This window comes from Heterodontus francisci, chromosome 10, assembly GCF_036365525.1.
Source record: "Heterodontus francisci isolate sHetFra1 chromosome 10, sHetFra1.hap1, whole genome shotgun sequence".
Classification (NCBI taxonomy): domain Eukaryota; kingdom Metazoa; phylum Chordata; class Chondrichthyes; order Heterodontiformes; family Heterodontidae; genus Heterodontus; species Heterodontus francisci.
The window spans coordinates 83221135-83237372 of NC_090380.1; the positions used below are offsets into that span (position 1 = coordinate 83221135).

At 42.9% G+C, this 16238-nt stretch overlaps 1 protein-coding gene across 6 annotated transcripts in view; it reads left to right on the top strand.

The window, feature by feature from the left end:
• Positions 1–16238, top strand: part of cblb (Cbl proto-oncogene B, E3 ubiquitin protein ligase) — a 279679-nt gene that overhangs the window by 167981 nt on the left and 95460 nt on the right. For 4 of the 6 annotated variants that reach the window (XM_068040892.1, XM_068040893.1, XM_068040896.1 and 1 more), the window contains 2 exons: positions 2583–2763; positions 7937–8058. In XM_068040892.1, the coding sequence (XP_067896993.1) occupies positions 2583–2763; positions 7937–8058 (303 nt within the window). The remainder of the gene's footprint in view (positions 1–2582; positions 2764–7936; positions 8059–16238) is intronic. The other 2 variants (XM_068040894.1, XM_068040895.1) reach the window with 1 other exon arrangement.

A 16238-nucleotide genomic window follows, 5' to 3' on the forward strand; every position in this document is an offset into this window, starting at 1 on the left:
AGAGCATTTGAGTACAAGAGTAGTGAAGTCTTGTTTCAGTTGTATAGAACCTTGGTTGGACCGCACTTGGAGTAGTGTGTGCAATTTTGGCCTCTACCTTAGGAAGGATATTATGCCATAGAGGGAGTGCACTGAAGGGTCACCAGACCTGTTCCTGGGATGGCGGGACTGTCCTATGAAGAGAGATTGGGGAAACTGAACCTGTATTCTCTAGAGTTTCGAAGAATGAGAGGTGATCTCATTGAAACCTACAAAATACTTAAAGGGATTGACAGGGTAGATGCAGCTAAACTGTTTCCCCTGGTTGGGAGGTCTGGAACCAAGGGACACAATTTCAAAATAATTTGGAAGCCACTTAGGACAGAGATGAGGAGAAATTTCTTTACTCAGAAGGTTGTGAATCTTTGGAATTCTCTTCCCCAGAGGGCTGTGGAAGCTCAGCCATTGAGTATGTTTAAAGCAGAGATTGACAGATTTCTAAATACAAATGGCATAAGGGGATATGGGGATAGTGTGGGAAAAAAGCATTGAAGTGGACGATCAGCCGTGATCATATTGAATGGTGGGACGGGCTCGATGGGCTCCTATGTTCTTATAACTTCAGTCGTCTTAATATTTAGTTTCTGCCATCTCGTCTTGGATGTTGGATGAGCAGAGTGACAAATCGGAGGCAGTGGAGGGGTCAAGCAATGTGGTGGTGAGGCAGAGCTGGAAATTTTAAGTGTACATGTGGAAGCTGACGACGTGATTCCAGATGATGTCAATGAGAAATAGGAGGGCATTAAGGCCAGGTCCTTGGGGGACTCCAGAGGTAATGGTATGGGAGTGGAATGGGAAGCCATTGCAGGTGATTCTCTGGCTAGGACTGGATAGATAAGAATGGAACCAAGTGAGATCATTCCCACCCAGCTGGATGATATTGGAGGAGGATGCCTTGTCAACTGTGTCAAAGGTTGCAGATAGGTATGTAAAAATGAGGAGGGATAGTTTATCATGGTTGCAGTTACATATTTGTCACCTTGAGGGCTTTTTCAGTACTGTGGCAGGGACAGAAACTTGATTGGAAGGATTCAAACATGGAGTTGTGGGAAAAATGGGCTGGATTTGGCAGGACCTAGGAGGGAAAAGGGAAGTTAGGGATGGAGCAGTAGTTTGAAGAACAGAATCAAGGGTGCGTTTTTTTGAGGAGCAAGGTGATGATGGCAGATTTGATGGGGGGGGGGGACAATACCCAAGGAGTTGGAATCATTTATTATATCAGGTAACGTGGGAGCCAGGAAGGGAAGTTGGGTGGTCAGCAGTTTGGTGGGAAAAGGGTTGAGGGACCAGGAAGTGGGTCGCATGGGCAAGTTGAGTTATCTGTGGTTCACACTGGCTGGTTGCATTTCATGCTTACGGCATTTTGGGAATCCAGTCAGCATGAAAAAGCACATACTGGATAAAGGAAGAGAAGGAGATGCTGGGAGGGTCAGAGGAGGCTCCATTGAAGCATAAATGCCAGCATTAACCAGTTGGGCCATATGGCCTTTGTTTTGTACAGTACTCTCAATAAAATGCATTTGCTGGCAATAATCAACACAGGAATACCCCTTTCCTCCACATTTCCGCTCCTCCTAAGTCCAGTGATTAATGGTCTTGTTTTTGTCTCTGTGTGCTCCCAGTGATAATGGCTTGGGTTGCTGCCTCAGTATGCTGCAGGTAGGAACTCTTGGGAGTTCCTTCTTGCAGTATTCAGAAGTGATAACCATTAGCATTGAGAGGAAAGTGGGACCAGTGAGAGAAGAGGTGTGTGGAGAATGAATAGGGAGACAAGAAAGGCATAATGGATAGTAGTGAGGAGGGAGTTGTTGAATGGTTGGTGATAAAGGGGAACGAGTAGCAAAGTAAGGGGGAGGTAAATAGATACCATTAGTGGGAAGTGGGGTGGAAATAAATTGTAATGAAGGGAAGAAGGAACGAAGCAGATTCTGGAAGTGCTGCTTGATCTGAGAGGAAGAAGGGTGCCAGTAGTAACTGAGAAGGAGTGGGCAGGTAGAGTACAAACTCTGGATGTCAAGGGAGTCAGAGTAAATTTTGAGCCCATTTTGGGGTGGGTAAGAAGAAGAGTATCAGCTTAGCTGGGTTGGGGATAACAATTCTAAATACTATAGGGAAATATGCCCCCACAATCCATTAGAAGTGCCTCATCAATTTTGTGCTTTTAACATTGAGTTCCCCTGTAGGCTTTCATGCACTTAAACTTCTTTCCTCTAATCCAATTGAAAAAATTTAGTGTATACCTATTAAGTCAACTAAGCCCACAGGAGTTATTTGCTTTCACATACCAGAATTGTTCTCTTTTGGGGGATGTATCAGCTGTTGGTCAGCTTTTACTAGTTTTTTACATTGAAATTTGAATAAAGGAGTTTTGGTTAAGCGACCAGTTCTTTTGTTACATAATACTTATTCCTAGGAGAGATGGACAGAATGCCCAGAAAAATACTGGCTGGCATTATACTAGTAACTGATAAATGTTTGTTGTGTAAATAATTGTGCATTTTTGTGACGGTTAAAAACTATGACCTTATTGATGAGAGAAATAGTTTGTGCTCTTTTCCTTCTTTCAGAACCATTGTGCCGTGGAAAGTCTTTAGACAGTGCCTTCATGAAGTTCATTCCATCAGCTCTGGTTTGGAAGCCATGGCTCTGAAGTCTACTATCGATTTGACGTGTAATGATTACATTTCAATCTTTGAATTTGATATCTTCACCAGGCTCTTCCAGGTGAGTTAATGACTAATAAAACAATTTATCCGCAAGTGAGAATAGTTATTGGAAACTCATAAGTGCATTTTAAATCAGCAGGTCAATTGTTATGCTAATCTACAGAGCGTCTTAATGTGTATGGCAGGGAGCAGTAGTCTTGTTTAAAATACAAAGTTATTGGGGGTACGAGGAAGATGCTGGGTATGAACAAATATGAGTTTGATGCATTGAGTGAAGCGGGATCCTTGTTGCTTTCCTGCAGCTGTGAGCTTACTGTTGATTGCTTTTACTGTATATATTGTTACAACTGACCATTCCTGTCAAAGCCCCCAATCAAAATATACGATTCTGATTGTGGTGGGAGAGACGCACTGATAATTCAATCCCGTTGCTCCACAGATCGCATAACATGTCAGTTAAAACTTTCTAACTTAAAGACCCAGCCAAATTGTACCATCTGTTAACCACCGAATGAGGCTAACCAAACCATGTGTCTTTAAATCAACAAATTAACTCTTTAATAATAAGAACTAAATTCTTAAACACTATAAAGATATAAACAACATTTAAAATAGAAAAAATTAGAGTCCTTGCAAATTTACAGTCCAATGTTGCTCGCAGTCCTCACAGAATGTTGCTCGAAGTCCTCACAGAATGTTGCTTTCCTTCTCCAGCGAATTTCAACAATTAACGACTTGCAGACACTTTCAACAGAATCAATCTGACTTTAGAGTTTTTGAGGGATAAAAGATTGTCACAGTATAACTTCTCTTTCTTCAATTTAAATTACCGGAGATCACTGGTTTGGCTGACTTTTTTTTAGAATTTTGAGAGATAATTAAACAGACTAAAATCCTCTTCTTTCAGTTTAGATGGTTGAGAGGTCTTTTTCCAGGTGCTGTCATCACAGCTGTGTCTTCTGTGTCTGTGTTCTGTTAGAACAAACTGTCTTCAACTGAAAGCCAGTTCAAAACTGAATTGTAACAAATGTATCGCTTGAGACTCACTCCCAGTGGCTGTTACTATGGTAACGAGAATGTACCCTTTGAATCGCAGTGTCCAAATGGCTGTTTCTAAGGTAACAAAAATGCACCTTCCTATAACTCCTGAGGCTTGCTGGTTCTTAAAGCAGTACTGATCGGCTTGCAAGCCTTAACGGCAAACTGCATACTACAAAAAAAAACTACAGGACCATGTCAATATTAACTGAGAAAAATAAAAATCCACTGGTTCTATGTAAAAATATTGTTTGTTAAAGAGAGGTGCATACATGTAACAAGAATCGCTGAAAGGTTGGGGGGCAGTGGTGTGCCCAGTTTAAAAAAAAAAGTTTGGGAACCTCAGGGTTAGAACAATTTGAACAATATTTAATTTGACATCTTATTGGTGCATTTTGCAATAGGTTCTTCAGAGGTAATTAGCTCTAGAGGAAAGAATTTCTAAGCGAAGTAAGACCAATTTTCTGTACCTATGGGCCTAAGCTAGGAGGGAAAGCAGATTAAGGAGATTAAAATGAGTAAAGATGGGGGAAGAAAGGAGGATGGCCAGCCTCAAAGTTTAAGGACTGGTTTTATGGTTAGAATTAGTCTTTAAAGCAAGGGGTCTGATCTGAAATAGGGAGAATAACTCTCTCTTTCTTGGGAAACAGACAGTAAGACAGCCCCAAGATATTGCTGTAGGAGTTCCTCAGGCTAGTGTCCTAGGCCCAACCATCTTCAACTGCTTCCTCCATCATAAGGTCAGAAGTGTACTGTATGATGTTCAGTACCATTTGCAACTCTTCAGATACTGAAGCACTCCGTACCCACATGCAACAAGACCTAGGCAACATTCAGGCTTGGGCTGTAAGTGGCAAGTAACATTTGCGCCACACAAGTTCCAGGCAGTGGCGATCTCCAACAAGAGAGAATCTAACCTCCTCCCCGTGACATTCAATGCCATTACCATCGCTGAATCCCCCATTATCAACATCTTGGTGGTTGCCATTGACCAGAAACTGAACTGGAGCAGCCATACAAATATCATGGATACAAAAGCAGGTCAGAGGCTGGGAATTCTGCAGTGAGTAACTCGCCTCTTGTCTCCCCAAAGCCTGTCCACCATCACAAGGGACAAGTCATGAGTGTGATGAAACACTCTCCACTAGCCTGGATGAGTGAAGTTCCACAAACACTCAAGATGCTCCACACTATCCAGGACAAAGCAGCCTGCTTGATTGAAACACCATCCACCACGTTTTGCATTAATTCCCTCCACTACCCACGCGCAGTGGCAGCAGTGTGTACCATCTACAAGATGCATTGCAGCAACTCACAATGCCTCTTTCGACACCTTCCAAACTCGCGACCTGTTCCACCTAGGAGGGCAAGGGCAGCAGACGCATGGGAACAGCACCATCTGCTAGTTCCCCTCCAAGTCACACCATCCTGACTTGGAAATATATCACCGTCCCTTCACTGTCACTGGATCAAAATCCTGAAACTTCCTCCCTAACAGTAAAGGTCTGCAAATGAGACCTGACCTGAGCCCGACAGAACCCCATCAGACCCGGCCCGAGTCCTTCCATTTTTTCCTGCGCCCGACCCAACCTGACCCGACCATCAGTTAACTTACCTTCCGTTTTTCACTTTGTTCCCTACCTGCACAAGTTTAAAATAACTGTAGCAAAACCACCTTTAAAGTCCAAAAAGTAAATTAACATTAAAGTCACTTACCTGAGGTGGTGATGGAGCGTGTCCAATCCGGCCCGGTCCGACCCGACCCCGAATGCCGGACCCAGCAGTGCGACCTGACCCGATCCGAACCAGACTCATGACGCCGGGTCCCGTCGGGTTCGGGTCGGGTAGCCATCCTTTACCTAACAGCACTGAGTGTACCTGCACCAGATGGACTGCAGCAGTTCAAGAAGGCAATTTACCACCACCACCTTGAGGGATGGGCAATAAATGCTATGTTGGCCTAGCCAGCGACACCCACATCTCATGAAACAAAAAAAAGGTCTTTTGATGTACTGTATCATGCTGGAGAGACCATTGCATCAAATAGAAGTTTTTTGCAAGGTGAAGGGGTTCCCTTGCAACATTAATATAAACAAACTGATTCAGAGGACCATACATTCCTAAATTGAGGATCAGAAAAATGCACTTATTCTACAAAGACTACTTGACCAATTGATGACATTGTGGATAGCTATGGTGTGGCCTCGCTCGAAACTGCCTGCATTTCTTTCACATTTTATTTGGGTGATGTGGTTGAAGCCACAAAGGTTATTTTAGAAAAGAATTAATCCATTATTAGCTTGGAAGGAATCCCACAATTAATTTACATGAAATATTATCTGACGTATTGTCACTGCACATACAAAAGCAATGCTCTCGACAGTACAACTATGGAGTTGATGAGGCCCAGCTTCCACATGAGCTTCAATAGTTAGACTGCTGGAAAATCCTTTGGTTTATATCTTGGAAGATTTTTCTAACAAAAAGTTGTATGATGCTCCTGTGCTGCCCTCAGAAAAAAAATTGCTGGCTGTTCCATCTTTCTTTGAATGATCTGATGATGAAAACTTTGTGTTGTAATTTCAAAATATGCAGTACCAAAAGCATTCTCCATGAGTTTATAGTACTTTGTTGCCAATATTTTTGTCTGCCCTTAAAAAAAAAAATGAATGTCGCTGGTTGACCCTCAGTTCCTTAAGTGTCTTGTCTGGAATGATGGAAATAATGCAGGTTCTGATAGTATACTTTAAAAAAAACATTGCATTGTTTTATTGTGCTTTATTACCAGTGTTCCCCTTTAATCCAAAAGAGTGTTACAGTTTAGTGAAATATTTTGTTACAGTATAGCAGGAAACACGGCAGCCAGTAGGTGCACAGCAAGCTCCCACAAACAGCAATGTGATAATAACCAGATAATCTGTTTTTCTGTGATGTTGATTGAGGGATAAATATTGGCCAGGACACTGCATTCTTCTTAATAGTACTATGGGATCTTTTACGTCCACCCAAGCAAGCAGATGGGGTCTCAGTTTAACGTCACATCTGAAAGACAGCACCTCCAAAAATGCTGTGCTTGATCAGTGTCAGCTTTTATTTTTGTGCTCAAGCCCTGGAGTGGGACTTGAACCCAGAATCTTGTGACTCAGGGGTGAGAGTGCTACCAACTGAGCCACAGCTGTCACAGTAAGCATAATTAAGTTGCAACCAAAACTTATTTGTTTTTGATCTGATCTGAGTTTCATAAATAGGGGCATAGGGTATCAGAGTAAAGAAATAGATGATGGATTTCCCCAAAACATTCCTGAGAGTAATGAGTGCAGTTTTGGATGTCCAATTATGGAAAACACATTAAAGCTTTGGGGGCTTTGTTAGGATGCTGCCAGGGACGAGAAACTTCAGTTAAGAGAAGAGAATTTAATTTTTTGAGCTGTTTCCAATGGAACAGAGAAGGCAATTAGGAGATCTGAGTTTTTTTTTCAATTATGAAGGGTTTTGGTTGACTGAATAGGGGAATACTTTTTCCTCTGGTTGCACAGATAGCCACAAGGGGGCACCAATTCAAAATTATCAGTAAGAGTAAAGAGAGATTTGGAGAAATTTCTTTGTGCAGGGGGTTGTTGGGGCTTTTTCCACAGGGAGTGCTTGAGGTAGAGACTGTTGCACCTTTTAACAGAAAATTGGATAATTGAAAAATGCAGGGCTTTGCAAGGAGCATGGTGATGGAATTAATTTTGGATTGCTCTAACAAAGAACTGCCATTGATATGATGGACTGGATGTCTCTTTTTCATGCTGTAAACTTTCATAGTTCTGTGGCCCTCTGAGCACCACAGTATATACTTAAGTTTCAACAGAGTAGGTAAAGTGCCTAATGTCTGGCAGAGGTTAACATTTCTGATTATTTTTGTTATATTAACGTGCAGATAAATTTTATATTGCTACAAAATCTAGTGTACAAAATGCACCACTTCAACAGAAACCCCTATAACTAAAATTGCTACAGAACTCACTTTGCTGTAATTAGAGGACACCAAAGCCTGGAAGAAAGTACAACTTGTACGTTAGATTTCCAGTAGTTTGGAGGTTGGAGTCTGTTGGCATTTAATGTTTTTTTAGTCTTTTAACTTTCTGTAAAACAAAATCAATTACCTTGTTTATTCAGGGGGTAAAAAGTTAACTGTTTTTCATTGTTAGCCTTGGACCTCAATCTTAAGGAATTGGAATTTTTTGGCTGTTACACACCCTGGCTACATGGCCTTTCTCACCTACGATGAGGTGAAGGCTCGACTCCAAAAATACATCAACAAACCTGGCAGGTAAGGAATAAACAAGTTTGATATTAAACTGAGCTTTCAGTTAGAGATTGTGGGCCAAGGATATCAGGAGGAAATCGAATTTGGGGCAGATGGGACTGGTTTCCAAACGCTGGGGAGCTTAACAGATTTGCTTGGTAGACCAGGGAAAGCACACCTGCTCCTCCTGGCCCACAAGCAGTGCTGGAAAGGCTGTTGACAACATGCAGCAGTCCCTGTCTCCTTTTTGTTGCCGGGTTCCCTGAGGCCTGGGAAACCCTGCCGCCAGTGTTAAAACTGGGACAGAGAAAAAAAATCTAGGTGTGCAGGCCCATTAAAATATTTAAATGAGGAACCCACCTCCTGGGAGCTGTTTGCCTATCCCTAATCAGCAGCATTATAACTGGAAATGGGCAGGTTCGGTTCAGGTTTGAAATGTTTTACATTTTATTTCCAAACCGAGCCATTTTTGGGAGTTCACGTTCCCCTCACGGAGTTTTACAGCATTGAAGGAAGCCATTTGGCCACTCTGCCTGTGCTGGCTCTTTGAAAGAGATATACAATTGGTCCCATTTCCCTGTTCTTTGGCCGTAACCTTTCAGGCAATGTATTCCAGATCATCATAACTTGCTGTGTAAAAAGAAAAAAGTACTCATCTTCCCCGTGGTACTTTTGCCAATTGTCTTAAATCTGTCCTCTGGTTGCTGACCCTTCGGCAAATGGAAACAGTTTCTCCCTATCTACTCTATTAAATCCTTCATAGGGCTGGATTTTGTTCTCCCCCAGGACTCTGGTTCCGTGGCGAAGGTGTGAGGGGGGGCTTGAAGATGGCTCCGAATGAGGCCCGCCATGGACCTCAACACCATGAGGGCCCGATATTCCCGCCGGTGGCAAGGCTCCATGGCGGACCCCCGTCGTTAGGTAACGGAACGTAAGAACGTAAGAAATAGGAGCAGGAGTAGGCCGTTCAGCCCCTCAAGCCTGCCCTGCCAATCAATAAGATCATGGCTGACCTGTCCCAGGCCTCAACCCCTCTTTCGGGCCTGCTCCGCCTAACCCTCGACTCCCCGAGATTTCAAAAATCTCCTCCTTAAATACGTTTAGTGACCTAGCCTCCACAACTCTCTGAGGCAGAGAATTGCAGAGATTCACCACTTTCTGAGAGAAGAAATTCCTTTGCATCTCAGTTCTAAATGTGTGCCCCCTTATTCTGTAACTATATCCCCTAGTTTGAGATTCCTCCACTAGTGGAAACATCTTCTCAACATCTACCCTGTCAAGCCCCCTTAAAATCTTATATGTTTCTATAAGATCACCTCTCATTCTTCTAAACTCCAATGAATAAAGGCCTAACCAATTTAGTTCTTCTTGATGAGACAACCCCTTCATCCCAGAAATCAGCCCAGTGAACCTTTTCTGAACTGCTTCCAATGCTAGTATATCCTTCTTTAAATATGGGGACCAAAACTGTACGCAGTACTCCAGTTGTAGTCTCATCAACACCCTGTACATTTGTAACAAGACTTCCCTATTTCTAAACTGTAACCCCCTAGCAATAAAGGCCAAAGTTCCATTTACCTTCCTAATTACTTGCTGCACCTGCATGCTAACCTTTTGTGTTTCACGCACAAGAACGACAATTAACATATACAAATGAATAAAATTATTAAATTTAAATAGACTTACCTGTGATCTTGAGGGCCCGCCGTGATCTTCGACGCAATGGCCAACACTCCTGCATCTTCAGATCCCCGTCTGGGGAAACACGGTGCCACACTGGTGGGGAGGGGGAAGGAGCTAAGTTTGTCAGTGTATGGTTGGCTGGGGGTGTCAGATATACATAATGGGTGTAGGGGATGATGGGAAGGGTTGAATGTTACATTTTGTGCCATTTTGGGGTGGGGGTGGGGAAGGTCAGATGTAAAAGGTAAGTGTTTTGCGGGGTGGGGTGGGGGAAGGACAAATAGTTATTGTAATTGTTATTGGGGGGATGGGAAAAGTTGGAAATTTATTTATTTAGTTTTGGGGTAGGACTTAAAAAACTTAATTTGGGCGGCAAGGTTGGCTGCCCTTTAAAAATGGCGCCAGCACATAGTCCCTGGCAACGGTGTCAGTTGCCTAACAGCCTGCCCCCTCCACAAAATGGGGGGTGGTCCGCCCCAGCTATTTAAATGAGCCACCGCGCTTGAGATTGTGTTGGCTCTTTGGCGTGCGGCCCGCCATTTTTTGAGCTCACTGCCAAGATTGGCGGAGGGGCTCTTAAGATCCAGCCAATAATTTTGAACACTTCCTCGCAACCTTCTCCTCTCTAAGGAGAACAGTGTCAGCTTTTCTGATTTCTTCATATCACTGAAATCTCTCATCCCTAGTATCATTCTAGTGAATCTCCTCTGCATGCTGTGTAAGCCTTCACAACTTGTAGTGCGGTGCGCAGAATTGGGCACAATACTCCAGCTGAGGCCTAACCAGTGATTTATAATGGATTAACATCCATAACCTCCTTGCCTTTGAGGTTCTGTATCAATTGATAATGCCTTTTTAACAGCCTTACGAACTTGTGTTGACACCTTTAAACATTTTTGGAATTAACCTCCAGGTGTCTCTGCTCCTGCACACCTTCAGAAAGTGTAGCTTGTCGTTTTATGTTGCTTCTCCTTATTCTTCCTTCCAAAATGCATCACACTTCTCCGCATTAAATTGCATCTCTTGTGTCTGCCCATTTCGCCAGACTATCTATATTCTCCTGAAGTGTGCCACTATCCTCCTCACTGTTTAGTACATCTTCAAGTTTTGTGTCATCTGAAAAATCTGCCTTATCCTGATTGTCCTATGTTCACTGGCACGTGACACTCCGAGCAATCCAAAGATTGCCACCTTTGAGGTTCTGTTCTCTAGTTTCCTCCCTAGATCCTGAAAATCTGTCTGTATGACCTGAATGCTATTCTTTCCTAAGTCATTGGTTCTATCATGGACTATGACTTATGGCTGTATTCCAAACCCCTGCAGAATATTCTGCACCTGTTGTGTGATGTCCTCTACCTTGGCAGCAGTTGCAGAAATGCCTGTCGATACCCTGACGATCGAGAGCCGTAGAGACATAGAAAATAGGAGCAGGAGTAGGCCATTTGGCCCTTCGAGTCTGCTCCGCCATTCATTATGATCATGGCTGATCATCCAACTCAGTAACCTGTTCCCGCTTTCGCCCTATACCCTTTGATCCCTTCAGACCCAAGAGCTATATCTAACTCCTTTTTGAAAACATACAATTTTTTGGCCAAAACTGCTTTCTGTGGTAGTGAATTCCACAGGCTCATCACTCTCTGGGTGAAGAAATTTCTCCTCATCTCAGTCCTGAAAGGTTTACCCCATATCCTTAGACTATGACCCCTGGTTCTGGACTGCCCCACCATCAGGAACATCCTTCCTGCATTTATCCTGTCAAGTCCTGTTAGAATTTTATAGGTTTCTATGAGATCCCCCCTCGCTCTTCTGAACTCCAGTGAATATAATCCTAACCGACTCAATCTCTCAAATGTCAGTCCCACCATCCTAGGAATCAGTCTGGTAAACCTTTGCTGCACTCCCTCTTTAACAAGAACCTCCTTCCTCAGATAAGGAGACCAAAACTGCACACAATCATCCAGGTGTGGCCTCACCAAGGCCCTGTATAATTGCAGCAAGACATGCCTGCTCCTGTACTCGAATCCTATCGCTTTGAAGGCCAACATACCATTTGCTATTTTAACTGCCTGTTGGACCTGCATGCTTACCTTCAGCGACTGGTGTACGAGAACAGCCAGGTCTCGCTGCATATTTCCCTCTCTCTCAGTTTATAGCCATTCAGATAATCTATTGCAAGTGAGTTCCTACACTTTGCTGTAGCCCTCTGTGTAGTCATTTTCCTCATGCCGCATGGATTTGCTTTAGACGGCACTCCCTGAGGTTCCATCACCCACTGTTTAGTGAGTGCCACACTCCCGCAGGATTCTTGCACAGCCTGGCTCCTCTTCCTACCATGCTGGATGGCCACCTACTTACTTGCCTGAGCTCTGTGTCTGTGAGGTGACTACCTACTGGAACTTGCCATCCAAGAAATCCTGTATGTCCTGTAGTTACACTTGTTGCTCCTCAAGATTGGAAACCTCGAGCTTGAGCCCCTGGAGACACTTCCTACAAATGTGGGTGTCCAGGATACACTGTGTCCTGAAGTTTCCACATGGCACAGGATGCACAGACCGTGCATCTCAGCTGGGTGTCATTTTACTTAAAGTTACTGTTTAGTTAAAGTTGACAGTGTGTCTTATTTTAGTAGCCGTTTATCTCCAGTATAGTTAAATATGAAAGTGTAAATAAATAAATTGAACAGTTAGCTTTTTGTCCCCTGGTTCATCACAATGCTGTATCTCTAAACTAAACTAAACTAAACTCTTTCCTGTCTTGGTTGCAATGCCACTTTTCAGATGTTCACACTATTTATAAGTGATATGAAGTAGTAATATAAAACATACTTATGACAACCAGCCATCTGACCAGTTTAGTTGTGACTAAAATATGTGTTGTCTAGATTTAACTAGTTACTGTCCTTTTACATTCAGTCATGAATTTTTTAAAATAGTTCAGATCCTTGTATCAAGCCTATTGTGATACATAGGTTACAAGTTTGGTTCAAACTGTCTTTTGAACTGTAGGTTTGAGGAAAGGAACTTTGGGCGAGCATGGATGGTGAGATTTGTTCAGCAAAACACAAGATAGCCAGCGATTTTGAATCAATGACAAAAATCCAAACATGCATAGTAACTGGTGAAAGGGTCTTTAAGTGGCTGGATTTGTTCACTGAGTTCTTGGATGTAAGCATATTGAATAGAAGATTTTGCAGCAAAAGTGGAGGTAGACTAACTTCTGTTGTCAGAAAATAATTTAAGAAGGAAAAGTGCTATATTTACAAACATTATCTCGAAAAGAATAATGTGGTATTAAGTAATTTGTATTATTTTGGTGAAGCAAAAGGTTTGGCAGAAAACTGTAAATACGTTGTTATATCACTTAGATTATTCAATTAAGATTTTTCAGTTGAATTATGGATATATGGAATTAACCCCCCGGTTAAAAAAAGTTAATGCTGTGCCTAACACCTTTGTTGCGGACAGGTGGTGAGGGGTGTGGGTGATTCCCACACTTCACCTCCCAATTGTGTTTTGTTGTTTAACTTGCCAAATAAACAGACAGGAGGTTTAAAACCCCAAAGATTAACTATTTATTGGACAATATTCATGCCCCAAAATGTTCGCAACATCACTTACGCACACATTCACTCTCCCACGTGCTATCAAGAGAAGACAGATAGAAGGTAAAGGGTAAGAGTTCAAGGTGAAGTAGGTGTTCATGGTTTACGGTAAACCTGTTGAATCTTCTAAGTAGGACAGTCTCTTGTAAAGGTGCAGGCCTGTATTGTTTGTAGTCTTGAACTTGTTGAGGTGATGCAGATTTCTGGTGGTTAAGATTTCAGACTGGAGGTGGCAGTCACTTTCAGTTCTCTGCTGTATCAAGTTGAAGTGTAGAATGAGCAGCAGGGCTGCTTCTTACATAGAAACATAGAAAATAGGAGCAGGATTAGGCCATTTGGCCCTTCGAACCTGCTCCGCCATTCATTATGATCATGGCTGATCATCCAACACAGTAACCTGTTCCCACTTTCTCCCCATACCCTTTGATCCCTTTAGACCCAAGAGCTATCTTTAACTCCTTCTTGAAAACATACAATGTTTTGGCCTCAACTGCTTTCTGTGGTAGCGAATTCCACAGGCTCACCACTCTCTGGGTAAAGAAATTTCTCCTCATCTCAGTCCTGAAAGGTTTACCCCGTATCCTTACACCATGACCCCTGGTTCTGGACTCCCCCACCATCGGGAACATCCTTCCTGCATCTACCCTGTGAAGTCCTGTTAGAATTTTATAGGTTTCTATGAGATCCCCCCTCACTCTTCTGAACTCCAGCGAATATAATCCTAACCGACTCAATCTCTCCTCATACATCAGTCCTGCCATCCCAGGAATCAGTCTGGTAAACCTTCGCTGCACTCCCTCCATAGCAAGAACATCCTTCCTCAGATAAGGAGACCGAAACTGCGCACAATATTCCAGGTGCGGCCTTACCAAGGCCCTGTATAATTGCAGCAAGACATTTCTGCTCCTGTGGTCGAATCCTCTGGCTATGAAGGTCAACATGCCATTTGGCTTTTTTACCACCTGTTGGATCTACATGCTTACCTTCAGTGACTAGTGTACGAGAACACCCAGGTCTCGCTGCATATTCCCCTCTCTCAGTTTATAGCCGTTCAGATAATCTGCCTTCCTGTTTTTGCTACCAAAGTGGATAACCTCACATTTATCCACATTATACTGCATCTGCCATGCATTAGCCCACTCACTCAACTTGCCCAAATCACCCTGAAGCCCCTCTGCATCCTCCTCACAACTCACCCTCCCACCCAGTTTTGTGTCATCTGCAAATTTGGAGATATTACATTTAGTTCCCTCATCTAAATCATTAATATATATTGTGAATAGCTGGGGTCCAAGCACTGATCCCTGCGGTACCCCACTAGTCACTGCCTGCCATTCAGAAAAAGACTCATTTATCCCTACTCTTTGTTTCCTGTCTGCCAACCAATTTTCTGTCCATTGCAATACACTACCCCCAATCCCATGCGCTTTAATTTTACACGCTAATCTCTTATGTGGGACTTTGTCGAAAGCTTTCTGAAAGACCAAATAAACCACATCCACTGGCTCCCTCTCATCAACTCTATTAGTTACATCCCCGATGAATTCTAGTAGATTTGTCAAGCATGATTTCCCTTTCGTAAATCCATGCTGACTCTGCCCGATTCCACCACTGTTCTCTAAGTGTTCTGCTATAAAATCTTTGATAATGGACTCTAGAATTTTCCCCACTACTGACGTCAGGCTGACTGGTCCATAATTCCCTGCTTTTTCTCTACCTCCCTTTTTAAATAGGGGAGTTACATTAGCTACCCTCCAATCTGTAGGAACTGTTCCAGAGTCTTTCGAATCTTGGAAGATGACCACCAATACATCCACTATTTCTAGGGCCACTTCCTTAAGTGCTCTGGGATGCATGCCATCAGGCCCTGGGGATTTATCGGCCTTCAATCCCATCAATTTCCCCAACACCATTTCTCTACTAATACTGATTTCCTTCAGTTCTTCTCTCTCACTAAGCCCTGTGTTCCTCAACATTTCTGGTATGATATTTGGGTCCTCCTTTTGTGAAGACAGAACCAAAGTATGCATTTAGTTGGCCAGCTATTTCTTTGTTCCCCATAATAAATTCGTTTCTGACTGTAAGGGATCTACATTTGTCTGCATCAATCTTTTTCTCTTCACATACCTATAGAAACCTTTACAGTCAGTTTTTATATTCTGCGCAAGCTTGCTCTCGTACTCTATTTTCCCCTTCTTAATCAATCCCTTGGTCCTCCTGTGCTGAATTCTAAACTGCTCCCAATCCTCAGGTCTGTTGTTTTTCTGGCAGATTTATATGTCTCTTCCTTGGATCTAATGCTCTCTCTAATTTCCCTTGTAAGCCATGGTATGGCTGCCAACCCCGTTTTACTTTTGCACCAGACAGGGATAAGCAATTGTTGCAGTTCATCCGTGCGCTCTTTAAATGTTTGCCATTGCCTATCCACCGTCATCCCTTTAAGTAACATTTCCCAATCCATCGTAGCCAACTCGTGCCTCATAGCTTCGTAGTTTCCTTTACTAAGATTCAAAATCAACCACATCACTCTCCATCTTGATGAAGAATTCTATCATATTATGGTTGCTCATCCCCAAGGGGTCTTGCACCACTAGATTGTCAATTATTCCTCTCTCATTACACAATACCCCGTCTAGGATGGCCTGTTCTCTAGGTGGTTCCTCAACGTATTGGTCCAGAAAACCATCCTGTATACACTCCAAGAATTCCTCCTCTATGGTATTGTCACTAATTTAATTTGTCCAATCTATATGCAGATTAAGGTCACCCATAATTACAGATGTTCCTTTATCGCACGCATCTCTAAATTCCTGTTTAATGCCATTCCCAACATCACCACTGCAGTTTGGGGGTCTATATACAATCCCTACTAACATTTCTTGCCCCTCATGTTTCTGGGCTCTACCCATATAGATTCCAC